Source organism: Maylandia zebra, linkage group LG7 (assembly GCF_041146795.1).
Source record: "Maylandia zebra isolate NMK-2024a linkage group LG7, Mzebra_GT3a, whole genome shotgun sequence".
Taxonomy (NCBI): domain Eukaryota; kingdom Metazoa; phylum Chordata; class Actinopteri; order Cichliformes; family Cichlidae; genus Maylandia; species Maylandia zebra.
The window spans coordinates 33,251,744-33,278,041 of NC_135173.1; the positions used below are offsets into that span (position 1 = coordinate 33,251,744).

Consider the following 26,298-nt stretch of genomic DNA (forward strand, 5'->3'; position numbering starts at 1 on the left):
TGTGTTTTGGAGTTTGCATGTGTTTTTTAGTTTGCAAGTGTTTTGGAGTTTGCATGTGTTTTGGAATTTGCAAGTGTTTTGGAGTTTGTACGTGCTTTGTCTCTAGGGGCCACCGTAGCAAACAAATAAAACAAGAAAACAAGTGTGAGCTGCAGTTCCTCCAGTGTCCACCAGAGGAACCAAAAGTGAGTCAATCTCCATAGAGTTAAAATATTCAGCTTTACAGCAGAAATAAACATGTTTACAAAACAGTTCTGGCCTCTTAAGTTCTCCCTTTGTCTAAATAGAGTCACTGGAACTCAATAGCTCAAGTATTTCATGGCATTTGTGAATTTTGGATATCTAAGGAGCTTGGAAAGAAAAGCGTCTGGACTTCAACATTGTTAAGTTTGTGTGTACACAAACTTAACAATGTGGTGTATGCTGTACAGTGTAGCGAGGAATGTCCATACCTCTACATTGGAGAGACCAAACAGCCACTTCACAAGCGCATGGCACAACATAGAAGAGCCACCTCCACAGGACAAGACTCAGCAGTCCATCTGCATCTTAAGGATAAAGGACACTCTTTCGAAGATGCCAATGTTCACATTTTGGACAGAGAGGACAGATGGTTTGAAAGAGGAGTGAAAGAAGCCATCTATGTCCACTGTGAGCGACCATCTTTGAACAGAGGCAGTGGTTACGACACCAACTGTCTGCCATCTATAATCCAGTTTTGAGATCCCTTCCCAGACGCCTTAACGCCCACTCACATCCTGGGCCATCTGACCTCAGGAATTCGCATGATAAGGTGGGGCTAGGTTTCACAATGAGCTCACCCGAAACCCTAGCTAATTGGGACCCACACCCAGTTTCACACCTTGGCTCGTGATTAGGTAGAGGATCATCAGGGGTCCTTTTGTCCCTCTGTGGGGGGATACTCCCACTGGGTTTAAATCTGGGACTCTCCACCATTTGACCTTAGAACTGAAGAAGCTTCTCGGATGAGAGGTGAAACGTCTTCAAGCAACCGAAAGAAGTCCAGACGCTTTTCTTTCCAAGCTCCTTAGACTACGATGACCTGGATGACTGAGAACCTTCACAGATGCCTTTTGGAGATCTTTAGTCAGATTATCTGACAGAAAAAAAAATGGCTTTCTGTGAGGGACAGACCATCTGAGAATTTCATGCTCCAGAGTCAGTGCAATTCTACTTTTTCATCAGTCTGTCATTTAGCACTACTCAGCAGGTATCTGTGTGGGCAGTTATGGGTGTAGCTTGCTAAGAAAACTGTATTTTTCTAATAATGCAGCACTCGACCCTCTTGTCTAAGTATGATTACCTCTGGCTCCAAAGAAACAAAAACTAACCAAAACTTAAGAAAAAAAAATGAAAATGTCAGTGACCATAAATTTAGAGTCAAGGCTTCAAAATATCAGAAACACCATGGTTGCATCCATCCACACATCAGGCTAATAAACACTGGGACTAACCATCAGACGCTGCTGCAAGTGAGGCCATTTTTTTTATTCTTATGGAAGGCTGTTTATGTTGCTGGGGGGGGGGGTTGCCATTCAAAATGTTTAATTATTTTCTTAGACGTTTTGAGTTAGTAAGTTAAAAGTTTTAGATACCGAATACAAAATTGTAGATGATGACACAAATTTTCGACTTATGATCGTAAAAATTGTTTATTTCTCTCTTTCCATCAATCTATCCATCTATCTCACATTCCTTTGAACTGCTGCATGATGGAGAGGAGGTGTTCGCTGCGTTTCTGGATGTTGCTCTGCTCCTCCTTCAGTCTCTCCTGCTCCTGTAACACCTCCTCCTGAGGAGAGACACATCACACACATCAAATTTAACACTCCCACGTATCTCAAATAATGACTAACTGATGAACAGGACTGCATGTACAACAGTTTACCATGGATTTTTGTCTGCTAAGCTGTCATAAAGACACCTTAAACTGAAAATAACATCAGTGATTTCACATTCTGATCGTTTCCCAAAGCCAGCGCTGGAAACAGTGAAGCTGTGATGTGCAGCACAGTGTGGACGTAAACCAGGAAGTTAGAAAACTTATTTTATTTGTTTAATGACTGTCTTGTTTCCTGTTTACATGCATGAAATGCAAAAATATGTTAGTGAAGCAGAGTGTGCATGTGTGTTAGTGTGTTTGCTTGTTTTACTGACTCTGAGTCTGCAGAGCTCCCTCCTCTCTCGGTCATTCTCCTCAGCTCTCGCTCGAAGCCAAGCTTCATTCTGAGAGCGATGTCTGTCCAGCATCTCCTGCAGCTCCTGACACACACACACACACACACACACACACACACACACTTGTGTAAATAAAGTATATCCTGGGTCTAAACACCTGAAATACACTGTAAAAAAATATTCCGTAGAAAAACAGAAAATGTCCTGGTAATTTTCTGCCAGTACATTTTCTGTTTTTTTACGGAGGTTTGACGGACCTTTCTGTAAATGATAAAACGGAAAATTCTGTAGATTTACAGTATACTCTCTGTACTATTTACGGACATTTCCTTCAGCTATAAAACAGAAAATTCCGTTTATTCACAGTATATTTTCTGTATCATTAACTGATATTTTCCGTTAATAGAAAAATTGAAATTTCTGTTTATATTACTATTTCCAAGCACTTCTTTTCACTGTAACTCATTAAATATAGTTCTTTATATCCTTAAACGTACATTTCTATGCAATTACAACCTAGTACACCATGTACTCAAAAATTCATAAATTAAAACTTAAATTAATTTGTGCTTCGTACACAACAACATTGGTACAATTAATGTTAAATATTCTTTTATTCTCCTTAACTCAAACACTATACTAAAATATAATGACAGCATCCATCTTGTCATAAAACTACTAAACAGCTGATACATGAACAAAATAACTCACAAGCTTTCAAATTTGAGCATTTTTATTACCTTGAAATCAGGTTGCCCTCATGTAAATGTGTTTATTTACATTCATTCAAGTGGCTACCAAGTGTTTTCTTCAAACAGGACACCTGACAAACAAAAAATGTCATATTGAACGACATGTTCACATTTAATAATATCCAGAGTACCTTTGAGTTAGAATCACTGCCTTGTGGTAGTTTTGCCTCAGCCAAATGGTTAAGGTGTGGTTTACATCCATCTCTGTCCACTTATGATACAGTATACACATGTAGTCAGTTATAGCCAAACACCTTTGATTACTGAATTGCATTCACTTCATTAATGAAGTGAATGTAATTCACATTTGTGTGAACATTTGTCTGAGATTAACTCTTTGGGCTCTTTACCTTACAATATAACATACTTGAGTCAAAATTTGTTGACTGTTTAAGTGGTGCCACATGAATACAACTGAACAAATCTAAAGAAGATGTTCCTGAACTTTGGGTTTATTCGAACAGGACTGATGGATAACCACAGGACTTTTCCCCATATGATAACTACAACACATAATAAATTAAGACAGATTACTGTCCCAAACTTAAAGATAAAAGTGTATTTACGGGACTTGTTTTGTCAGTGAGGAGCAAAGTACAATTAGAAGTGCTTGTTCTGATGAAAAGTTAAACTGTAAACAGCAGCATAGTGAATAAGGATCTGTGTCCACGAATCCTCAGCAGTGACAACACTTAAACATCATAGTTCAAAATCCTTAATGCACACCTTTTTCTCCACGGTGTTCAAATTCTCTAAGCTGGTTAAGTAGAGGAAAAAGTCTGACATATTTCATGACCATTAAATGTTAGACAAGGCTCTGAAAACGAGGTTACAGTTACAAACAAAAACCTCTGCTTGTGCGCACAGACCCTAAATCACAACAAATAAGACAATAGTAAGACAAATTACTACAAAGTCTTGTTACCGCTCTTCATATAACAGTGTGACAAAGTCCTGAATGCAGCCTACATGTTAGTACATCAAGGTCCATCTGAGCTTTAAGTAAAATACACACAGCTTTTCCTTGGATTTTAAGAGTTGCTCAGTTCATACAGGAACTGCAGCAGTCGGAGTTAACGTGTCGCTGTGTTGCTCCTCCGTGTCAGCCATTGAGACTAGTCGCAATTTATTCTGAGGAAAAAAAGAGAAACAACAAGACATTTTTAAAAAGTTTGTATTTTTATCATTTGTTTTTACCTAGAGCATAAACAACATAAACAAAAAAAGGATTAGGGCTGTGCGATATGACGATATATATCAGATTACGATATAAAAATGTCTATCGTTTCATATTATACACTATTCTTTGTTTTGTGGTGTTGCAAAATAAACTGTTTACGGCAATATTTTTTTCATGGTTTTGATGGTCACTGTAGTTGCTATATTATTTCTTAAAGTTCTCTCCTTCTCTTATACTTAAAATAACCACACTATGGACGGACAAGTGACTGTTTTTACGCGTACTTTCGTTACCAACAATGAGGATAAAACCATCGTGTGGCTCCGCCGTCCGCTTGTTTATTTTCCACGTAAACCTTTCACAATAAAGCTCAAGTTTCTGTTGAGACTTTTCAAACTAAACTGAAATGATATACATTATTCTCAAACATAAAATTTCAGAATATGCATCAAACAAATGACCTCAAATAAAAACATCAAGTAACTATAAATGGCGCTTACAGTCACCACGCAGATGAAGGCACAGAGAATACCAGCATGGCCAGCAAAGATGAGGCAGAACCAGAAGGACCAGTCAAAAGAAATCGAGGACCTTATTGTTAAATGAGGGGCTACCTCTGTAGCATGGACATGGTTTGGTTATGAAAAGTCTGACACGCCCCAGAAAACTGTACTATGCAAATTATGCCACAAACTGGTCCCCACCACCACTCGAACACGACAAACCTCTTTAACCACCTACACAAGAATCACATGAAAGAGTTTCGAGAGAGTTTACGAATGAAAAGCAAAAAAGAGTCGTCAGGTGCTCAAAATAATCCTTAGACTCAAACGTTAGAACAGGCTTTTCCTTGCAGCACGCCGTGTAATAAATACTCAGAAAGAAAATGGCGGCCATTTAAACTCATGTCTAAAAATGTATAGTTTCATGCATCGGTCAAAACACTCGACTCCAGGTACACGACGCCCAACTGAAAACATTTCACATAAGTCGAGTTGCCCGAGAATCACAGAATTTACAGAAAATGCACTATTTTGTGATATATATCGTTATCAGGAGAGATACGTCTTATATTGGGATATGAGATTTTGGTCATATCACGCAGCCCTACAAAGGATTATAATTCACGTAGAGTTGCATACACATAACACCATTCTGTTGCAACAAAAGCAGTTTATAATTAAAGTAACATACATACCTTGAAAAACTAAATCAACCACAACATTAAACTCACCTTGTGTTTGTAGAGAAGGTGATCAGGGTTTTTCTTCATTTCCTGAGACCAGCTGCTCTGGATCATCACCAGCTTGTATCTTCATCTTTTTTTTCCCCACTCGGGGAAGTCTTTCCTTTTCTTGGCCATTGCTCTGCACTGGAAAACCAAAGTGTGTGATCAAAGGTGAAATAAGGGATATTTTTCCACTGCAGGACTTAAAGTGCTTCAAGTAGTGATAGCTGTTGATCCATTTCTCAAATAATCTGTAAGGATCTGGATTTTTAAGAAAGATACAAATATCTCTGCTTATATTTGGCTAAAAGCTTGATATAGACAAGGCATATAGAGCCCCTGCACACCAGCACTGCGCTTACATTATAGTTCAATCAAGAAATAGTTATTATTGATTTATTATTGAATTTTTTTTAGTAATAATTTTTAGTATTTAATCACATTAGCACAGTGGGGTGACAAAAATATTCCACATACAAGAAATGCTGCTCAGCATTTCATAAATTACATTTTCAACAAATGTTGGAGTAAAAACACAGTTACAGGGAAAATGTGTCTGTCTGTAAATATTAACTAAACATTTCTATGTGCTACAAAATAGACATACTGTAATTGTAAATGTGCTGAGGTGAAACTATACTTTCAATAATTTTACCACTACAGTCTGTTAACCACCGAAATAATCTATGCTGGTCAGCTAGCTAAAAGTCTTTACTTTAGCAGCCCAAATCAGAGGCTAACATTAGCATTTGCTAGCGTCAGCCAGGAAGGTCTGAGGCTTAAACTAGGGTTAGTGTAACTTTGCCTGAAACCCTTTAAAGTGTACAGTAGAGCCAACTGTAAAACACAGGTATTGATACAGTACTTATTAGAGTCCTAGAATAATTTCTAGAACCATGAAGTTCTCACTTTCCCAGTTATCCACATCGCTGACTTTCGCTAATTAGCTAGTTAGCAGTCACAGCTGTGTAATACCCAGAGAGACACAGACAGCTAACTTTAATATTTATGAAAACTGGTTCAGCCACTGAAGGGCAAAACTGGTGGTATCACAGTAAAAATTATTTTAACATTAACTAAAATAAAGCTTAAGTCATGTTAAACCTAAATAACAATTATTTTAAAAAATGAGTCAGCAAAATATTCCTGACTTGTCTGGAGACAGCCGAAACCAGTTAACAAATAAATTAACAATTCTTTCTAAATAAAAACACGGAGTCTTTTGAAAAACATTATTTTAATAAAACGAAACATAAGTTTTAATACTTACCACAGAAATTTGAAGGCAGTTTCTCCAACTTCAGAATCCAAAATCCAGATGAAGCCTGAAAGAAGCCTAATGGCTGCTCTTGCGCTTACTTTTCCCTCCTTTTCAGGTTCTTTTTCCCACAATGCATTGCAGTAGTTGAGAAATACAGAAAAATACCTGTAAATGACTAATACGGAAAATTCCTTCACGTTTATACAGTAGATTGTACTGTATTTTTACGGATTTTTTTTACAGTGTATGAACATGGCAGACGAAAGCAGAATTGCACAATAAAATTGCTCTATTAAGTAAAATAAATCATAAAACAGATTAAAACATCTTACAAAAAATATTAGAAACAATATATCACTGATTAACATGTGATTAGGTTTAAATAACGAGATCATACGGGATTGCACTACATTTACTGACTTCCTCTCATGCATTGAATTATGTTAGTGATCAGATAAAAATGTAATGGATTCATGGTAGATTAGATTAATGGGTTAGAGTGTGTAAGAGGTTAATGGGTTAGATTAGGATTAAATGAACTTAATGTAACAAGAACCAGGATAAAGTTCCTGATTTGTTTTTAAATTCATTTCCAGTTTTTACTGTTAAACTTTGAAAGGTGTTTTAACTTTTGGGTCTGAGCAGCTTAAATTTAGTCCTCAAATACTGTTCCAGCATTTTGGGATCACAAGCAGAAACTTACAATACACCAATCACAGGTGGTCCACTCAGGGGGATTCACAGGACTAAAACAGGAGTCACTAGTGGTCCTGTGTTCACTTCCTGCCCTCTTGTTGCTTTAGAGCTTGATGCCAAACTGCACATACGATGACTTCGCCTTCTTGGGTCGTTTTCATAACATTTCTGCACAAGCAGATCAAAGCAGCGGATCCATAATTTGGCTCGGCAGCAGCATGAGGTCACTCCATTCAAGGAGGATGAGAGGTGAAAGGTTCAGGTTTGAGGCCTGAAGCCTGTACATGTAAATCTAAAGAGAGAGGCAGGTCAGCAGAGTCACTGACCTCTTTTCCATCTCATTCTTTCCGGAGTTTACTCGATTTTATTGCCCTTCTTGTATTTATCCGTTTAAATAATCTGCTGTATATTTTAAACAGTATTGTTTTTCCTCTTTTTTGATTTTACAATCTGCACCCTTGTCTTGTGTATCCCAAGTTTCTGTAAATATTCTTTGTAAATAATAGTTAGTTACCAGTTTCAGCTTAGATTACATTCACATTGACCCCTTTATCTGGAGCTTTTACACATTAATAGCACCATCCTTATACCAGGAGTACAGAATAACTGTAAAGACTATATATCTACAAGGTTTCTGAAACTATACTCGTGTAGCATGCAGCCTAAACCTGCCCCAGCCCCCGGGGACTTCACTGTTGACTTGGTGGATGTTAGAAGGCTGTTGAACCTGTTGTTGTTGTTGTCTATGTGCTTCATGAGCATCTTTCTCTCTTTGCAGAGCAGCTGCAGCTTTAGTCAGCTCTGACTTCTCTCTGAAAGAAAAAAAAACACATTCAGCCATTCAGGATGAGCACAGGAAATACGATGTTTAGAGGTGAGGCAGTTAAACCTTTAGCCTGATGAGCTCCTACAGTGGGTCACCTCATGCATGTTCTTGCCCTTTGAGTTGTAGTTAAATGTGTAAATGAAGATGTGCATGTACCGATCTAGTTTGTGGAACTCCTGGTCCAGCAGTGTGAATGCTGTTTGGATCATTGTCATTGCCTGATCACGCACTGCGCTGAAGTCTCTGTGGACAAACACCTGCAGCAGGAAATGCAATTTTATCTGCGTTGCATAGTAACCAGAGTTTCACCCTGGTCTTCCAACCCTCTGAATCTGCATGACTTTTTACCACCATTTAAAAAGAATGAATGAAGGCGAGTGTATTATGTTGACACCTGTGGATTCACCATCGTGTTCTTCTGCTGGACGGATGGAGCTGCCTCGCTCAGCTCGTAGCGGACGTTGGGAACTTTTGTGGGAGTGAAGCTGTTAACGGTCAAAACCAGAATGAAACCAGTGAGTTAAAACCGAGATATGAGACTCAAACAGAGCATGACAAGAGGCTCAAATGACACACACACACGCACACGCATTAAAGAGAGCCGGTGTGCACACACAGACAGCAGCTGCTGACCTGTGGCTGATACCCTGGAGACCAAACTCTGACAGAATCTCCTTCATCACTGTGGAGACAGAAGTTTTTTGTTTTTCAGTCTGACACAAAGTTCATCTGTGAGTTCTCATGGAGCAAGTGCAGTGCTGTAAATGATGTAAATGTAATGAGAGCTATTACAGTTTTTTCTGAATGCTTAAACCCTAACTGTGATTCCTGTAGCACAATCTCTAAAACTATTCAGACTTATAGCAAAACCACTCACTGAGTTTGCAAAACTAAAAGCACAAAAACTGCTTTGCACTCAGTTTGCAATTTTGTAACACACACTTTGCAAAACTGTAGGCACAATTCACTGCACAACACTCAATTACCAAATTTCCAACACACTCCTAGCAAAAGTATACACATGTATGGCTATCATTAACACTAATTTGCCAACTGTCTGGCACACTTTCACATGTGAAAACTTCTATAGATAATTAGTTCACTTTGCAATCAGCCTAAGCACTATAATACAGGTAAGCTGTGTGTGCGGAGTACAATGGAGGGAGCAGGAAGAGTGAGAAGTAGAGGAGGCCGAGGAAGAGGACGTGGAGGTGAAGAAGTAGGATGAAGAGGACGACAAGGACAAGGAGGAGCAAGAGGAAGACGAGGAGGGGGGAGAGGAAGACGAGGAGGGGGGAGAGGAAGGGTAGGAAGAGTAAGAAATAGAATTGCTGATGACATCAGAGCTACAATAGTGGACCATGTAATCAACCGTCGAATGACCCTGAGGGTAGCTGGCCAACGGGTCCAGCCTAACTCGAGCCGCTACACTGTAGCAAGTACCATAAGGACATCTTGAAATGAGAATCGGTGAGTACAGTCACTTCGCACAAAGATTTGTAGCACTGCCATATGCCAATGAGAAACACACCAATACCATTGATGTAAAAATACGGAAATTGTTACTTTACAGAATTGCTAGATGACCAGATGCTGGGGCAGAGGAAGCATGTTCACTGCAGACCAAGTAACCCATATAGTCATTATGGCGATTGCAAATAATCCTATACTTGGAAATGAACACTTGTGTTTGTTTTGATGTGTTTGAATAAACACCAGTACTTGAAGTTTGGATCCCTCTATGCTTATGGATCTATGACAGAAGTATGAGCTCAAACTGACATAGCCTACCTTGTGCACAGAGAAAGCAAAAGCCAGATGTGTTTTGTATTCATACCATCAGTGTGCAGTTGGCGCATTGTGTGCTTAGTAGATGATGGCTTGTGTGTACTGTTTGATACGGAAACACCATTTTTACGAAGGTGTGAAGAGTTAATCTAGCTGTGTTTGCTTTTGCAAGAGAACTACAATGTTTTGATTATTGGGTGACAGGTTTTCTTATTTGTGTGAAGAGGTTTGCAAAATTAGCCAATAGTTACAAAAAATGTGCTTAAGCAATCAGAAAAAACTGTAAACTCACATAATGATAATAAAATAGATTCCCCTCAGTTTATGCGCGCTCTTCTTTGTTGTATGCTTAATTTTAATTGGCAGTTTCATTAATCATTAAGACTTCATGATTGAAAACTTGTATTTCAGTGTATTAAATGAAAAACTAAAATCTTCCATTTAAAAAAAATAATCCAGCCTTTTGCTGTGGCTCCAAACTGTGAGCAGTGCATCTTGTCTGTTTTAAATATCCTCGATATGTATCTCTAACTTGGAGTCCATCTGTGCTAATTTAAATGAGTAGCAAACAGTTCAGAAAAACCATGTCTGAAGCTCTGAGTGTTCTCAGAAACACAAGGATGTTAGTATTTGTAAAGTGGAGGAAGTTTGTAACCACTAGGACACTTTGTTAGGAACACCTGTCCAAACTCAGTAAATAAGGAGTTACTTGGTCAGCAAGATCAAGAAACAATTTTAGCAGCACTCCTTGACTGAAGCAAGGTTGAATTGTCTCCACTATGGAGAGGTAACCAGATGGCTTTTAAAGAACTCAGAGAGCACAAAGACTTTTTTTTTTTTTTACATTTTATTATAACTACTCATTGTTAATTCCTGTGTTTAAAAAATGGCTTGAAAAGAATCTAAAGAAACAGCTACTGTGACTTTAGTCCCAAAAGCTGCATTTAATGTAGAAGACGACATACTGTGGTTGTGGGGGATGTGTGAAATTGAAAAACTTTTCTTTCTTTGTCTTTCTGGAATGAGTTTGATGTGACGTTTAAAAAAAAAAGCAGTACTTTTGATTTTAAATTTATCAACTTAAAATTTAAAAGTACTGCAGTGCACAAGAAAGTGTGTAAAAACAGAATCCATTCCTGTTGTGCCTATTTAAATGACCATTGACCTCTCCTCTAGCACCATCCTGTGGACAGCTTTGCCACTGCAGCTCCTGTGCTCTTTAACAAGAGCATGTTTGCCTTTACAGTTTTTTCTGATGGCTTTAACCCTAACTGTGATTCCTATAGCACAATTCCTAAAAGTATTAATGCTTATAGCAAAACCACTCACTGAGTTTGCAAAACTAAAAGCACAAACACTGCTTTGCACTCAGTTTGCAATTTTGTAACACACACTTTGCAAAACTGTAGGCACAATTCACTTCACAACACTCTTTTTGCAGAACTTTAAACACTGCTTACACTCAATTACCAAATTTCCAACACACTCCTAGCAAAAGTATACACATGTATGGCTATCATTAACACTATTTTGCCAACTGTCTGGCACACTTTCACATGTGAAAACAGTTTTAGATAATTAGTCCACTTTGCAATCAGCCTAAGTACTATAAACAGGCCACAGGTAAGCTGTCTATGTGGAGTACAATGGAAGGAGCAGTAAGAGTGAGAAGAGTGAGAATCAGAGGAGGCCGAAGGGGTGGACGTGGAGGTGAAGAAGTTGGAGGAAGAGGACGTGGAGGTGAAGAAGTTGGAGGAAGAGGACGTGGAGGTGAAGAAGCAAGAGGGTTAGAGGATGTTAGAGGAAGAGGACAAGGAGGAGCAAGAAGAGGACGAGGAGGGGAAAGAGGAAGGGTAAGAAGAGTAAGAAACAGAATAACTGATGATATCAGAGCTACAATAGTGGACCATGTTATCAACCATGGGATGACCCTGAGGGAAGCTGGCCAACGGGTTCAGCCTAAACTGAGCCGCTACACTGTGGCAAGCATCATTAGGACATTTCGAAATGAGAATCGGTAAGTACTTTGTAGCACTGCCATACTCTAATGAGAAACACAACAGTACCATACATGCAAAAATACTGAAATTGTTACTTTACAGAATTGCTAGACGTCCAGATGTTGGGGGCAGAGGCAGAATGTTCGTTCCAGAGCAAGAGACCCATATAGTGAACATGGTGATTGCCAATAATGCAATAAGACTGCGTGAAATACAGCAGCGCATAATTGATAATGACACCATCTTTCAAAATATACACAGTGCAAGCATTTCTGCACTAAGTCGTGTACTTGCGCGCGCCACAGAATAAGAATGAAGCAAAGTTCCTTTCGACAGAAACACAGAACGTGTAAAGCAACTGCGATATGACTATGTGCAGGTAAGCTAGTGTCATTGGTTCTGAATTTGGAAGTGCATACTGTAGTGCTGTGCATGGGCCTGATGTGTTGCATTTGTTTTGTCTTGTCCAGAGAGTGATGGAACTAGAAGCAGATGCAATGGGACATGAGCTACTTTTTGTAGATGAGGCCGGTTTTAACCTCAGTAAAACCAGGAGACGTGGCAAGAACATTATTGGACACCGTGCCATCATCAATGTCCCAGGACAACGTGGTGGTAACATAACCATGTGTGCAGCTATGACCCGATATGTCATCATATGGGACAATGTTAGTTTCCATAGGGCTGCTTTGGTCCGCAACTGGTTTACAGACCATCCATCCTTCATGGCACTCAACCTCCCTCCATACTCTCCATTCTTGAATCCCATCGAGGAGTTCTTCTCTGCCTGGCGCTGGAAAGTGTATGACCGTCATCTTCATCAACAGGTAGCCCTTTTACAGGCAATGGAGGAGGCATGTGGAGATATTGACTAGGCATCATGTCAGGCCTGGATATGGCATTCAAGGAGATATTTTCCCCGGTGCCTTGGACTGGAGGATATCGCATGCGATGTGGACGAAATTTTGTGGCCGGACCCAGAAAGACGACATGATGTAGGCTGATTGTCTCTTTTTTTTTTTTTTTGTCCTTTTTTTTTTTGTGTGAAATTCCTATTTTGTGTTCTGACTTTGTCTTGGTTTTGATGAGTGTGAATAAACACCAATACTTGAAGTTTGGATCCTTGTATGTTTACATGACACTATGACAAAAGTGTGACCTCAAATTGAGATGTGTTTTGTATTCATACCATCAGTGTGCAGTTGGCGCATTGTGTGCTTAGTAGATGATGGCTTGTGTGTACTGTTTGATACGGAAATACCATTTTTACGAAGGTGTGAAGAGTTAATCTAGCTGTGTTGGCTTTTGCAAGAGAACTACAATGTTTTGATAATTGGGTGACAGGTTTTCTTATTTGTGTGAAGAGTTTTGCAAAAATAGCCAATAGTTACCAAAAATGTGCTTAAGCAATCAGAAAAAACTGTAATACACTATAACGTACCTGGTTGCCTCTCTGATGGGTTAATGAGCTTCATCACCTTTAGGTCATTGAAATTCTGCTCTTCGTTCTTCCCTCCAAACACATACAGCTGCCAATCAAGTAGGCACAAAAAGAACACTTTATTTCACATCACATCACAGTAATAATAAAAAAAAACCTCGATAATAATATATTTTATTTTTGCTGACATGGCTGTGAAGGATGAAGGCGGTGTGTCCATGCCGACGTGTTGGAGGAATCCCGACGTAGAGCGGGACCTTCCACTTCGTCTTCGCTGCAGACACACAGTGTGAAGTATTTACACACTTTAACTCTTCAGAATTACACGAGTCAGTTTTAACTTCTCTGCAGCATCCAACCCACCAATACTGAGCTTGTGGATTTCACTGGACGACGTCACTGTGCCATCCTCATTGGTGCTTTTGCCACCAAACAGGTAGATGTCCTACATGAGATTTTTCCAAAAGTAATAAACAACAAAAAATAAATACAAAAACAAAACATTGTATTCAGGAGTCAACGTGACTGTTATTTAAAGCTACAGTTATTTTGCTTTACAAATAATATATTTTGATAATTGTATATTTCTGTCTTAACAGCTTTTTTGTTTATTTTGTTTTGTCCATTTTTCTTGTGATTTAAAAAATAATATCCTACTTGTTTTTATACTGTTATTTTTATACAGCTTTAAGGATATAGCGGCTATAGAGGCTCGCATATAGCAAGTATCAGTTTTCAGTAGCTAAATAAAGCTACTTTATTTCAGTGTTTTTAAAAACACTGAGAAAAGATTCACTATAAATAACAATAAAGAAAAAGACTTTGTGGCAACACCCTCTAGTGGTCAGAATAATTATGACAGGGGAAAAAAGAAGGACGGTGAGCTCATGGAGGCATACAGTCAGGTCAGGGTGGATGGATGATAAAAAATATTTAACCATGGCTGATCCAGAACCTAAAGGGACTATTATATATTGCTGTGAGCATGAAAACGGAGGTCCTCTAATGTAATTATATGCACACATGCAAACTGAATAAAGTTAAAAATTTGTTGCATTTCTTGCTTCTATAATGGGCACAAATTCACTGCACTGTCTGTTGCTTTAGAAGGATGACTCCATCCTCATCTACCGTCACTATTTCTGCTCCTTGCAGCTTCACTGTTACACCTTCTCTATACCAGACTTGTTCTTAAAAATCAGTAGCAGTATACTTCTCCAGTCCTCAGGCATCCTCATTTTCCAAGGTTATATTAAGTATTCTGTTTAAAAGTCCACTGTCTTTTCTCCTGGACATCTCCATACCTCCACAGATATGTCAACTGGACCAAGTACCTTTCCACAGCTGCCCTCCCTTCCACTTGAGAGAGGTGGCAACTGTCCAGCTCTCTCATGTACAGTGGGGCAAAAAAGTATTTAGTCAGCCACCGATTGTGCAAGTTCCCCCACCTAAAATGATGACAGAGGTCAGTAATTTGCACCAGAGGTACACTTCAACTGTGAGAGACAGAATGTGAAAAAAAAATCCATGAATCCACATGGTAGGATTTGTAAAGAATTTATTCGTAAATCAGGGTGGAAAATAAGTATTTGGTCAATAACAAAAATACAACTCAATACTTTGTAACATAACCTTTGTTGGCAATAACAGAGGTCAAACGTTTACTATAGGTCTTTACCAGGTTTGCACACACAGTAGCTGGTATTTTGGCCCATTCCTCCATGCAGATCTTCTCGAGAGCAGTGATGTTTTGGGGCTGTCGCCGAGCAACACGGACTTTCAACTCCCGCCACAGATTTTCTATGGGGTTGAGGTCTGGAGACTGGCTAGGCCACTCCAGGACTTTCAAATGCTTCTTACGGAGCCACTCCTTTGTTGCCCGGGCGGTGTGTTTTGGATCATTGTCATGTTGGAAGACCCAGCCTCGTTTCATCTTCAAAGTTCTCACTGATGGAAGGAGGTTTTGGCTCAAAATCTCACGATACATGGCCCCATTCATTCTGTCCTTAACACGGATCAGTCGTCCTGTCCCCTTGGCAGAAAAACAGCCCCATAGCATGATGTTTCCACCCCCATGCTTCACAGTAGGTATGGTGTTCTTGGGATGCAACTCAGTATTCTTCTTCCTCCAAACACGACGAGTTGAGTTTATACCAAAACGTTCTACTTTGGTTTCATCTGACCACATGACATTCTCCCAATCCTCTGCTGTATCATCCATGTGCTCTCTGGCAAACTTCAGACGGGCCTGGACATGCACTGGCTTCAGCAGCGGAACACGTCTGGCACTGCGGGATTTGATTCCCTGCCGTTGTAGTGTGTTACTGATGGTGACCTTTGTTACTTTGGTCCCAGCTCTCTGCAGCTCATTCACCAGGTCCCCCCGTGTGGTTCTGGGATCTTTGCTCACCGTTCTCATGATCATTTTGACCCCACGGGATGAGATCTTGCGTGGAGCCCCAGATCGAGGGAGATTATCAGTGGTCTTGTATGTCTTCCATTTTCTGATGATTGCTCCCACAGTTGATTTTTTCACACCAAGCTGCTTGCCTATTGTAGATTCACTCTTCCCAGCCTGGTGCAGGTCTACAATACTTTTCCTGGTGTCCTTCGAAAGCTCTTTGGTCTTGGCCATGGCGGAGTTTGGAGTCTGACTGTTTGAGGCTGTGGACAGGTGTCTTTTATACAGATGATGAGTTCAAACAGGTGCCATTCATACAGGTAACGAGTGGGGGACAGAAAAGCTTCTTACAGAAGACGTTACAGGTCTGTGAGAGCCAGAGATTTTCCTTGTTTGAGGTGACCAAATACTTATTTTCCACCCTAATTTACGAATAAATTCTTTACAAATCCTACCATGTGGATTCATGGATTTTTTTTTCACATTCTGTCTCTCACAGTTGAAGTGTACCTCTGGTGCAAATTACTGACCTCTGTCATCATTTTAAGTGGGGGAACTTGCACAATCGGTGGCTGACTAAATACTTTTTTGCCCCACTGTATCCTACATTCATGAGATCCTGAAAGTACTCCTTCCATCTTCTCAACACAGTCTTTTTACTTGTTAGTTCATTTCCATCTCTGCCATTAATCACTCTGCCACGTTGCACATCCTTTCCAGCTTGACTTCTTAGTAGTCAATCACTAACAAGTCCCTTTCTACTTCCTTACTGTCCAGCCTCACAACTCCCTATAAGACCTTACCCTTTACTCTTCCCACCTCTCTAACACTATATTTTTTATGTGTTGTTTTTTTCTTTTAATATTAAGGCCCAAGCAGCCAGAGAAAGGAAGGCCTGGGTATTTCAGACTGTTGCCTAGATAAACTGCAGAAAAATGGATGGTTGGATGGATAAAAATATTAATATTATGGTAATATTAATTTTAGTACAGCTGGTTCTCCAAAGCATGGCATAGGTAGAAACAAATGAATTATAATCACACCAATTCAATAATAAGTAAAATATATAATAGTGTTTTTTTTCTTTCCAGCACCTCTGCTACTGCTACTAGTACATTCATATAGTTCATTTCAGTGTGTGTGTGTGTGTGTGTGTGTGTGTGTGTGTGTGTGTGTGTGTGTGTGTGTGTGTGTGTGTGTGTACTTTATCATGGTGTGCAGTCAGTGTTTGTCCGCTGCAGGCTGCAGGTGATTCTCCTTTCACCTCCATTTTCTGCCACTGCAGGTTCTCTTAAAACCCAAAGGACATAAAGGTCAAAGGTCAGATGAAGTCATAAGAGTTATGTGTTTGACTTAATTTGTATATTTGCTGTATATATAAGCATGAATGATCTTTTCTAGATACACCTGTGATTTCTGATGCAGTTCAACATACACTGTTTAAATCTCTGACATTTGTGTAAATAGAAACTTTTTGTTTGATCGTGTGCAAGAAATAAAGTTGCATAAATAAATCTATCTGGTCATTTTAAAGCGAGTAATTCAAAGCTGCACTAATATTTAGTCGATCTCTATGATCATCTCCATCTCCCACCAAGTGTAATTATTATGTGCTATGTAAAACTAACTGGAAAATGCCTCAGCTTGGCTCTTACCTGTATTGAGAACATAGAGGTCTTTACAGAACTCTCCTCCTGCTCCATAACCTCCAAACATGAACACCTGATCTCCAACCAGAGCACAACTCTGACCCCATCTACACACAGAAAAAGGACATCTGTCAGATTCTTTGGGTTTCATAGATTAGTATGCTGCCAAAATAGAATTGTCATTGTTTTTATAAAAATCTGATAGTCGTGGTCCTGGACCTTGAAGTTTTGGGGCCTAAAGTATTATTTAGATTCGACATTTTTATTATCATGTTCCTGCTCCTGAGTGTGGTAACGGTTTATCTCAGTGTTCAGTTAGTCACTTCCTGTTTTATTTTGGTAAATCCATCTCTTTTGTGCTCTGCTTTTAACATAAAAAGTATTTGCCCCCTTCTTGATTTCTTTTTTTTTTTCATATTTGTCACACTTACATGTTCAGCCAACAAATTTTTCATATTGTACAAAGATAGCTGAGATTTTAAATGATGATTTCATCTATTAAAGGATGAAAGCTATGCAAACCTATCTGTATTTAGTCAGGTTATCTTTTTATAATATTAAAATTAGTTTCACAATCTGAAACATCTAAGTGTGAGAAATATGCAAAAAAAACTTAAACTTAAAAACTGGGAAATGCTTTTTCATAACACTGCATTGCTTCTCTCTCGTTATCCTTGTTCAGTTCCACCTGTTTCTTGTCACCCAGCTGTTTCCTCTGCCCACGGTACCCCTCGCTGTGTTCCTGTGTTTGTAAATCTTTCAGCTGAGCCCTGTACATGTAGCTTTCCTCTCACATTTCTCTGAGGTGTTTGGATTTTGTTATTTTGCCTCAGCTTTAAATTTACGTGTTGGCTTTTTATTAGCTAAATAAACAGCTTGCTTTTTGTTTCTGAATGCTGTCTTTGTGTCTCCAAATCATGACATCTGATGCTAAATTCCTTCACTGAGTCATGATTGTGAAGCTTGAACTACAGTTTTTGGTGACAGTGTGTCAGAGAAGAAGTCTCACAGGGCAGGAGGCAGAGATCCACTCGTTTTGACCGGTGTCCAGGTGAGAGACACTGAAACAGAGCAGAAAGGACATCAGAATCTAAACTGTAAAAACATAAATAGGGTGATTTGTTTTTATTAAGAAGAAGAAGAAGAAGAAGGAAGCTGAAAGCTGCATAAGTTTTTTGGTTTTTTTTGTAACCTGTGTTGAACACCATGAGGTCATCAGTTGGATTCCCCTCCACAGCACCTCCGTACACGTAGATGTTTTCGCCACCAGCAGCAGAGCAGTGTCTTAGAGCTCTGAGGGCCACACCCCCAACCGCTAAGCACTCCCAGGTCAGAGTCACTGTCAGGACATGGAAACCTAATGAAGTATGGGCGTCACTATGGGGGGCCCATTCTGCGTGCGACTTCTGTACCTGAGAAGCCCATTTAGGTATATACACACTCTATGACATCATACAAAGCCAAGAGTAGAAAAAAAAAGTGTCTGACTTTTTGGCTCAGTCATTACTTGTGCAGACCCTAACCTCACTATTTGAAACTTTGGTCATGTTTTATATGACCCACACACAACACAAATCAAACTAAACTAGTTCATTGTTTCTTCTAGCTGCTGTACATCCTCACCTATATCAAAGCTGTAGACTCCTGGGAGACACTCAGTGGCTTCAGGACTGGACGCTCCTCCAAACAGATACAGCCTTCCTTTCACAACACTGAGAAGGAAACAAAACATGGTGTTTACAGTAAAAATGCATCAGTGTGTTGCAGCATTGCAAGAGCTACAACTGTAATTATGACTATTTTGCTCAACATTTGTAACCTTGAATATTCAACAGAACTATTTATTATAACATAGCCTAATGTGAGTGTCCTGGCCCAAGACAGATCACATTAGTCTGTCTGTCTTGGGCTTTTATAATGGTGGGAGAAGCTCAGTGAGAAGAAAACATGCACACGGATAGGGGAACATTACAGTCATTGTGCTATCACTGAACTTAAAAAACTGTCTTTTTACAGGAGAGTTCCTTGAGCTTTGAATATAATTCAAGAGAAACACAAATGAATAAATTACGATGGAGGCTTCATCATAAGATGGAGTTTGTTTTTGACAATAAAGCTTGTCTTGGAAAACCAGTTGCTGGTTCCAGTTGCCACCATGACATGTCTATGTGTGCAGATAGAGCACCAAAGGGCTTGGAGGCAGATTTACATAATACATGGAAAGCGATGGAGACTGAAGCTAACAATCAACAACTAACTCAAGTAACCAAACGTGAACCAGGTGAGAGATCCTGTGCAACCATTAATGAGCCTTCTTCAAGTCCAGCCGGAGAAACCTTATCAGGAACTCCACCTCCTCTAGATCTTATTGACCAATCAATAGGGAAGCACAGACAACATATGCACAAGGAGGATAACGAGGGAACAGGCCACAGGTGGGAACACAGCTGACACTAATCTGACTGACAAGACAACGAAAGCAAAATTGAGCATAATACACATGAAACATAAGACTATTAAAATAAACAAGAAGTAGAAAGAATGAGATCGAGACTAAGATACATGGGCTTGACAGAGCGACTGGGGAGAAAACAGACATGGGTACATGACTGGGAAGGCTGAGAAACACAGGGATGAGACTAGGGAAGACTGAGCTCAAGAAACACCAATATAGGGCTAGAACATAACAAATAAAAACTGGGTCGAAGACCCAAAACCATGACACCTTTTTTTCTAACTATAGCACACAGCAGGAGAAAAGGCATCTCACCACTAGAAACTCTTTGGTTTTGGGTGGTGTTCAGAGCAAGTGTGCAGGAGAAGGACACACAAAGTCCACTTGATTGCTTTGAATTCTGAAGATAGTCACCTCATTTATTGTTATCTGTCTCGATTCAATGGAGAATATGCTAAATGTGAAAAGAATTTATGTAACGTTATTAAAAAAAATGTCTATTTCTTTCTGACACTGACTGATTTCAAAATGTTTTAAACTATCAATAATTAGAGTTCAGAGTCAGTGCTGTATTTTACCACAGAGTGTGCCCTTCTCTGGCTGAGGGAACGTCGCCGCTCTGAGGAATCTCCTCCCAGGTCACATCTTCAGGAGTCACTACAAACAACACCAAAACATCAAATGCAAAGGCCAAAATAACTGATCTGATAATGTCATTTAAAACCAGTTAGTAAGTTAAGAGGTCATAAAAACGTGCTGTGACCTGTGAGGGTGCTTTCAGTTACTGTGGTCATGTTTCTTTGGAACGAGCTGCCTGCTGACGACCCGAGGTCAGTTACATCTGTGCATACATTCAAAAATAGACTTGAAGCCTTTTAGTTCTCACAAATCTACACTCGGTGTCTGTGTGTGGCTGTGCGTGTGTGTATGTTAACTTGTGTTTTACTTCTTTGTAACGTTTTATTTTGCTGTTTCGTTGTAAAGCTAAACCACTTTGTATGTTTTTAATCTTCTGTTTTAAACACATTAGAAATAAATTTGCTTTTGCCAAAAAGTATTTAGAAAAAACCCTGCGAGGCTTTTATTTTGGTATTCATGATATTTTATATAGCGTAAATAAAACTGACCTTGCCACTGTAAATGGACATACTGATAATTTTAATCAGATGCGATAATTATTCCAAACCACTGGAAAAATATAATAACTTTCTTTCTTTTTATTTATTTATTGTAGCTTTTTTTACTCCCAGTTTTCTAAAGCTTATGGTGCTTTTTAGGTTGTTTTCCTGTTTTTAATCATCATGGTACAATTTAAAGAAGAAGATTTTTTTGTCGTGGCTTTTTAATTGAACTGGGCTGTGTGTGAACTTAAAATTGAGTTCAGTAAATGGGTTTTAAATTCAGCATTATTAACATCCTAAAACTTTGCTCAATACCACTTGCAGAAGTCCAAACCTCCAAAAATGCATGCGAGAAAAAGCACATCAGGACTACAGCTGCATGTTGTACCTGTTAGCATGTAGAAGTCACTGAAGTAAACAACACTGCCCTCCTGAATCAACCAGAAAAGACTGATTAGCAGAAGCACAGACCACCCAGGCTCCATGCTTCACTCATGTTTCACTGTGACTGAATAAAAAAGAAAAATAAACAGTGGTCTCACCTCTTGACTGATGCTGCAGGCACCTCCAAAAAGAAAGGCAACGTCTCCAGCCACGGCTAAAGCATGGCCGTGTCTGTGGATTTAAAGAAACACAGAAATAGAAGCGGGTCAGACATCATCTTCACTGAGCTTAGTATTATGTGTGCAGCAGTTCTTCACCAGGTTGTTTTTTACCAATATGATGAACTTTAGGCCGCCTTTGAACCTTAGTCTTTAATGTCATCTTACCCATTGTCTCTGTCTCTCTCCTAGTTACCTTTTTGGACCCTTTCCTGGAAACATTTCTGTTTGGAGACTCACCTGCCCGTGGACTGTAGACACTCCCAGCAATGCCGATTAACCTGTAAGGGAAAGACCTCAGCAAACTTGCCTGCCCGCTGTTCATTCCCAGAGTGTCTGAATTTCCCCCTGTTGAGCTGATGCTCCTCTTAGCCCCAAAACCACCTCTGAGATATGTAAGGCAAAGGTCCAGACTCAGAATACTCACAGTCATATTCCTTCTCCTTTGGAACTACAGTTAATGCAACTCATTTCCAGCAGAGCTCGTCTGCACATTGTTGTTATAAAGTCTCTCTCTCTCAGTCCCACTGGCAGTCATCAATAACCATTGCCAACTGTAATAAGCTACAAAAAACTGCCAATAGCTGTTTGAGTCTGCTCACTGAGTCCATTTTGAGCACAATTATTACAAGAATGAATTATGATGAGGTGGATGAAAATGTTGGCACAGCATTAAGTTGGGCATTCCTAAACTTAAGACTTTTACTTATTACAAGCTCATTTTGAAATGTAAAAAATCTTCTATAGCCCACCAAAGTCTTTATTCACATTAGCATAAGAAGACATATTTTCTGCTTCATGTTGTCATTGATTCCTTTTGATCTTCTGATGTTTGGTTTGAGGCAGATTCTTTATCAACAGCTTTACTTTGGCCAATAGTGCTGCATTTTAGCTCTTACACTAATGAGCTATAGTAAAGAGATCAGGAGCCAAAATAAGCCAGAAATCAAGAATAATGTAAAATTTGTGGTAATGTTTCATTTTTAAATCTTTTAAGTTTGTGTTATGTAATATTTCTGTTTTTATGGTGATAAAAATTAAATTACAAATTGAAAAAATGACCTCTTGCGGCCCACGCCATCTAAAATCACTGGACTGGACTTATGGTATATAAACTGACGTAGCCATGAGTGACATCATCCACTGATATCCACTGAAGTACCCTAATGCCTAAATTATACTTTCAACATCCATGAGTTGACATAAATTTTGTCATCAGACGGTGGTTTCCCCCACAGAGAATGTGAATTTCAATGCACCAATTAGGCATGTTCTCGAATTCCAACAGGAATGACTCGGTTGTTGGGTCTCCATCTGTCCATGTCGAGAAACCTCAGGACAACCAAGCTGACCAAGGAACCTGGAACACTTCAACAAGCCAATAAAGTCACTAAACTATTTAAAAGACATGCAGCAATGGAACTGGGGGCTTCCCATAAACTTCTATCCAACCAAACTTACTTTTGCTACCAGAGGAGTTGCAGGTTTAAGGTTTTAACGTGATTAAACTCAGTTTATTTCATTACTTTAATGGTCTACTGACCTGATCGTATCGTGTAAAACAATCTTCACTATAACAATGTCACAATATACTACTCCTACAATATATTATCATATGTTAGCATTTATACACTAATCTTTCAAGAGTGATTGTTACCTGTTTATTTGTGGTATATACTGCATCAGAGCACCACCTTTATATTATTTAGGTTGGCGCACTCACCTAGGACTTGGGGCTTTTCCTTTTATCTCCTTCTCCAACCAGTGACCGCTGGCCAATGCCATCTTCACACCTACGGTGTCTCCGTCTCTGTCTCACACACAGTTTTGCTTTATTGGGGTAACAGCTGTAACAAGCACATAGTTTGTTTTTCAATCATGAAAATATGTAATTTTTCTAACTGAAAGTTACTGAATCTGTAAGAACAAGTAACAGCTGCTAATAAAGGCACAGGTACCAATGTGTTGTTAAAGAGCATCACACCAATTTTTGCTCATAAGCCCTAAAAAGTGAAATAAGTTTTTACTCGTTTTCGAAAACATATTATGAGGATTGTCATTGTTAATACAGTCTGATATTTCATACTCATATTCTCTATACAAAATTCTCCCAGGTGTGCACATAATATATCCTTACTCAAAACAAATTGTGGTTCTTGCAAAATTCAGTTCTTAATGGTGACCAAACCTTAAATTTTCATGCAGTTTCCCCTGCAGGTGGTGCCACAGATGCAAGGTAATCTCAAAACGTGCCTTTTTGTAGCTCCAGTTACGAACACCAACAGCAGCAGCGGAATAAAACCCACCTGTGGAGGTGTTTGTGTCTGCCAGGAAATCGGCTTCTTCCCTGTTATTACGTTGTTTTATTGATGCTGGATTAAGCCCACAGATGAGTCATCTCAGCTCCACAGTCTGACAGCTGCTCTTTGAGTCTCAGCTTACAGGTAAGCTACACTTCCCTCTGTATGTAGACCGTTACCCAGCAACACCTCCAAACACAGAGCCGAGCCAAGCAGGTCAGCATTTAACAGGATGAGAGTGAGAGCAAAGTGCAGAAAAAAGTGAGGAAAACACTCTTTAATATACACGTAACACGAAATCCACTCATGTTCTACACTTTGCTTTAATATTCTTTCTTATAACAGCTTCTGTACAGTAGGTGGCGCTCACTTATTGTATTTGAGTTTACTATCTACGTTTTTCTGTCTGGTTTTCCACTTTTTTCCATAACTGCAGTGTATGAGACACAGTAGTGCAACAAAAACTCATGACTTTATGTTTTTAAAACTCTTTAAAGTTACTTTTATGAATGTTGACTATATTTTTCTAAATGAATATAACATGAAATGGATTGAACTTAAAATTAAGTCCATGTGACTTATATTCAATGCATAGTTAAGTAATGCACAGTTAAAATAAACCAGTTGGTGCAACCTGACCATCTTTAGCTGAAGTCTTACTTTTTCTGAGACAGGTTTGTTTACATTAAACATGAAACACAGCAGCAGTGTGCCAACTTTATCTTTGATTTGTTTCCAGGTGCTTCAAATTTCAGCCCCTTAAAAGCTGCACTAACTTCTAACCGAGCACAGTATTAAATTGTAAATGTGTTTTTATAAAGACCTTCAGCTGCAGTATAAATCTAACTGTATCTAACGTGCAGACATGCAATTAGAAGTGAGGAGAGACAGGGGGCGACAAACTCACAAAGAAGTAAAGATGACAGGAGGTGGAGAAGGGCTGAAAGTGAGAAATCCACCGACATTTTTAGCCTTTGTTACCTTTCTGTTATCTATTACTGATAATAAAAATGCAGGCTTGAATGTTTAGTGTTTATTTGCTGTATATGCTCAAATGTGTGTTCAGGCTAAAGGAAAAATTAATGCAATAGCCTGTCATTGGCACTCACGGGGTAATAACTGATCACATTTATTGCTTCACTGCAGAGAAAAGATAAACTACTTTATCCATACTTACTACAGAGTAAGGGCCTGTCAGTCCTGTTGTTTGGTGTGTTAACGTGGCTTATGTTGTTTGAATTATGTACTTCACTAAATTTGGTCCAAAATCTGCTTGTTATTTAAAACAGACTGCCTGAATTTCCACTCGGGCTGAATTTGGGCCATTGAAGGTTTTATAACTTTGATCATTTCAGTATTTTAGGCATTTTCTAACCAAAAAACACAACTCTGGGCTCCATGGAACAGGAAGTTCACAGCAAAACGACCTGCACCACATCACTTATGAGCATGTCAGAGACAGACTCTGTGACGGACCAGCACACCAGATCAGCTGGGAGTCACCAAAGAACAGCAGAACTGGCAGGTCAGCCACTGGTGCCCTGTTTTCTTAACAGGTTCACACTGAACACATGTGGCAGATGTGAGAGAGTCTGGAGTGGGGTCTGTCGCTTTGATTTTCAGCACAGCAGATGAAATGGACTCTCACTGGTCTCTGTTTCTGAACCAACTAATACCCATGAAGTTCAACCAACTCTGATCAGTTAATCATTTAATTCTTGATTGCAAAAGTGTTCTTGCATTGGCTGGCAATGAGGAATTCCACATGGATGTGGTTTCCGTTTAAAGGTCTAAATGAAAGATTAAAGGCTTCTGTAAATACAGCATGTCCTTTAAATTGCCCAAAGCCAAAGATTTGGGCTTCTGGTGACTTGAAAACAGATCAAATGGTACATACATGTGTTTTTGCCAGAGAGACGCTGAGTCACCTGCATTTATCTCCGGAGTGTATAAATATGTGTTCTTTCAAATGTATCCATGGAAATATGATTTGCTTTTAACTGGTGGAAGCTCCAAGATGCCTGGTTTCTCCTCAGTGCACCAGCTGCTGCAGGTAAACACAGGGCCAGAGAGAAAATCTTTGATTTCATTTCTCCAGACACTGCCTCACATCTGTTTTCTTTTTTGGAGCATGATCACAGCTCATCTCTGCCTCTGAGGCTCTTCATGTCCGTGTACATCATTCTTATGATCTTTTTGGCCTCACTGGGTAGATTAAGGCACTAAAAAAGTGTAATCACGGCTATCCTTTATGTGTGGAGGCAGAATAATGCTTCTAAAATAAGATGGTGATCACTTTAAATGTTTCAATCTGCGTCTGCTTCTCTCCTGATTGATGATGCGAGTCGGCCGGTCACGTTTCCCACCGTCACCACTCTTTTTTTGTCATGTTTTATTCA

General features: G+C 39.3%; 1 protein-coding gene and 1 long non-coding RNA gene across 8 annotated transcripts; both read right to left on the reverse strand.

Moving 5' to 3' along the window:
• Positions 1 to 1,654: 1,654 nt before the first annotated feature.
• Positions 1,655 to 25,873, reverse strand: zmp:0000001301 (uncharacterized). 7 transcript variants are annotated; one of them, XM_076886260.1, is made up of 20 exons: positions 25,797 to 25,873; positions 23,906 to 24,088; positions 23,323 to 23,446; positions 21,540 to 21,612; positions 21,386 to 21,428; positions 20,455 to 20,533; positions 19,045 to 19,133; positions 18,614 to 18,760; positions 18,431 to 18,482; positions 17,428 to 17,528; positions 16,977 to 17,062; positions 13,735 to 13,816; positions 13,560 to 13,645; positions 13,372 to 13,459; positions 8,776 to 8,824; positions 8,537 to 8,627; positions 8,299 to 8,399; positions 8,044 to 8,128; positions 2,179 to 2,283; positions 1,655 to 1,813 (listed from the first exon to the last, which is right to left on the reverse strand). In XM_076886260.1, exons 3-20 carry the CDS (start codon positions 23,382 to 23,384, stop codon positions 1,709 to 1,711), a joined length of 1,524 nt encoding a protein of 507 aa, XP_076742375.1. In that variant the 5' UTR covers positions 23,385 to 23,446; positions 23,906 to 24,088; positions 25,797 to 25,873; the 3' UTR covers positions 1,655 to 1,708. The 7 variants fall into 7 exon arrangements, with proteins under 7 accessions (XP_076742375.1, XP_014262702.1, XP_014262703.1 ...); XM_014407216.2 differs by lacking the exon at positions 25,797 to 25,873 and having other exon boundaries at positions 23,906 to 24,093; XM_014407217.2 differs by lacking the exon at positions 25,797 to 25,873 and having other exon boundaries at positions 23,788 to 23,914.
• LOC143419472 (uncharacterized) lies at positions 3,558 to 6,852 on the reverse strand. The gene is made up of 3 exons (XR_013099455.1): positions 6,630 to 6,852; positions 5,366 to 5,503; positions 3,558 to 4,082 (listed from the first exon to the last, which is right to left on the reverse strand). It is a non-coding gene; the product is annotated as an uncharacterized LOC143419472 (long non-coding RNA).
• Positions 25,874 to 26,298: the final 425 nt, after the last annotated feature.